This window comes from Neophocaena asiaeorientalis, unplaced genomic scaffold (assembly GCF_003031525.2).
Source record: "Neophocaena asiaeorientalis asiaeorientalis breed wild unplaced genomic scaffold, Neophocaena_asiaeorientalis_V1.1 scaffold10, whole genome shotgun sequence".
Lineage (NCBI taxonomy): Eukaryota > Metazoa > Chordata > Mammalia > Artiodactyla > Phocoenidae > Neophocaena > Neophocaena asiaeorientalis.
In genome coordinates, this window is record NW_020172817.1 from 2,048,164 (window position 1) to 2,050,695 (window position 2,532).

General features: G+C 44.1%; 1 protein-coding gene across 3 annotated transcripts in view; it reads right to left on the bottom strand.

Annotated features, from left to right (window-relative positions):
* Positions 1-1,355: 1,355 nt before the first annotated feature.
* BASP1 (brain abundant membrane attached signal protein 1) overlaps positions 1,356-2,532 on the bottom strand; it is a 24,809-nt gene continuing 23,632 nt past the window's right edge. For all 3 annotated transcript variants that reach the window (XM_024741739.1, XM_024741738.1, XM_024741736.1), the window contains exon 3: positions 1,356-2,532. In XM_024741739.1, the coding sequence (XP_024597507.1) occupies positions 2,255-2,532 (278 nt within the window). In that variant the 3' untranslated portion in view covers positions 1,356-2,254.

The window sequence follows — 2,532 nt, forward strand, 5'->3', positions numbered from 1 at the left end:
TCCATCTGAGAATTAATTCCAGTATATTGGCCCTTCACAAATTCTAAAGAAAATTTTCTAGGTTACAGGGTGAAACTGTATTTATTACTCTAGGTAATTACCACCCAATCCCACTCTCCCCAAAACCTGCCATTTAACTGATTCAATCATGAGAAATCTTTGTAGTGGCTACTATTAAATTCATTTTTAAGTGTTTTATAGTTGAGATTTGGTTTCTAATATCCAGTCGGAAAGACCAAAATCACTACCAAGAGATTAGAGACAATTCCTTCTTTTCTTACGTTATAGAATTGATACGCGTGCCTGGCTGCTCCGTAAAGGCCACTGCTGACACCAGTTCTCCAACCCCTTCCCCATCTACAGAGAATATGAGCAAACTGAGGGTCACTATTCCAGCTCTGGGGGAGAAACCAAGGGACAGAGGTGACATCACATCTGTTGGTATATACCTGTCCATCCTATAAAACTGTCATCAGACATATATACAAACTATTAAATATTTCAGAAGTAAAAGGGGCTTTGCCTTAACCCTCCTGTAGGTAGAGCCTGCAGGTTGGATGTGACTTAAAAGCCATGAGTCATTAGTCAAGGCAAAATCTGAACAGGAATCCGGTCACTGTAAAGGCCAGTTCCATGCTTGCTTTCACTCCACTGCTATCTCATGGCCTGCTCACAACACTCAGGTCCCCTTTCTGGGCTCTATCATGACTACGGTCCATTAACAGATAAAACAATCTTCAGTGGCTTCACAACTTACATACATGTGATGTTTTTATACGACCTTATTAATTCTCTTCTACCCAGCCTTCAAGTTCAAATCCATTTATTGTCTTTAATGCATTTTATTCAAAATACTTGTGACTTTTAAGTAAATTTTAAATTAAACTAAAACACCCACATTTTTTAACAGGGTGTATCTCCATAGACATAGTAAGTCTTCAGTTTACTTTCTTCCAAGATTTACTGACACAGATCCAGCTAATTTTTGTTTGTTTGTTCTTTGCGGTACTCGGGCCTCTCACTGTTTTGGCCTCTCCCGTCGCGGAGCACAGGCTCCGGACGCGCAGGCCCAGCAGCCATGGCTCACGGGTCCAGCCGCTCCGCGGCATGTGGGATCCTCCCAGACCGGGGCACGAACCCGTGTCCCCTGCATCGGCAGGCGGACTCTCAACCACTGCGCCACCAGGGAAGCCCATCCTGCTAATTTTAAAAAAAGATAACACTGAGGATCCTGCTTTATACTTCTATCCAAATATACCCATGAAAATGCCCTACATTGTTCTGTTCTCTACTGAGGCAATTACAGAGGAGGGGACAGCGTGCTGGTGGGAAAAGAAACCAGTAATCCTCGTGACTTCAGTTTAATTGTTTAACTTTATTACTGTTGCACCATTTATACAATTACATATAATTTCAATGCATCCATTGTACATTTTTTTTGTTTTTTTTATTTTTATTTTTTTCCATTTTCCAATGAGTGGTGTGTTGGTGTCTGTGACACAGAATGGAAGAGAAAACTGGAACTGCAATGAACGCAGACTTTTTTTTTTTTTTTTTCATTTCCACTGACCAATAAACAGAACTACAGGTGCACCCAACCACGGACATGCATTAACTCGTCATGAGAAATCTAGGGAGGCTAAGTAGGATGAGAGAATGTTTGTTACTCCCAAAAAGACCTGGGAAGGAAGAATGGAGAATTGGCATTGAGATACATGTGGACAGGCTACGTGGGCTGTCTGAAAGTTGGCATTCATCCACAACATTAAAAAAATATCAAAATAAGAAAGGCTGTAAATGAAAAAGAACACACAGAAAATACTGCTTTCATAAAGATCTGATTGCCTCGGCACAGGCCCTGCGGGCAGAATCGAACGCATCACTCCCAACTCCCCTTGCAGAAGACAAGATGCTCAGATCTTAGTGGCGGAGTGCATGTAACAGCAGTTCAGGTACAAAACATGTACTGTACTTTCAGACATTGATCTTTCAAATCCAGGACTGATTGGTGGAGTTGACCGAAGGTATATTAGATATTTCCCCACAAAAATACTATTTGGATTCTCCCCCCCCCCTCCCTTGATGGGAACACATCCTTATTCTTGGGCAATACGTATCATTACTTCCAATCTGAAACAAGTTAGTATAGTAGAGAGAGAGACAGAGAGAGAGAGAGAGAGAGAGAGAGACAGAGAGAGACAGAGAGACAGGTCGTCGTTAAGCGGTATTCTTTTTTTTCCATAGGCTGTCCTTGTTACTCTTTCACTGCTACGGTTTGATCAGAATTAGCTGCCGGGGTCTCGGCGGGTTTGACCTCGTCTGCGGGGGCTGCGGGGGCCTGGGCCTTGGGCGTGGAACTGGGTGCTTCCGTGGCTGCCGGGGTCTCCTTGGAGGATGGGGCAGCCTCAGTGCTGCTGGGTTTTGAGTCTGAAGCTGGGGCCCCGTCACTTTTCGTCTCCTGCGCGGCAGGCGCTGCGGAAGCCTCAGTCTTTGTGGGTTCCCCACCCTCCTTGCTCTTGTCATCCTTGGTGG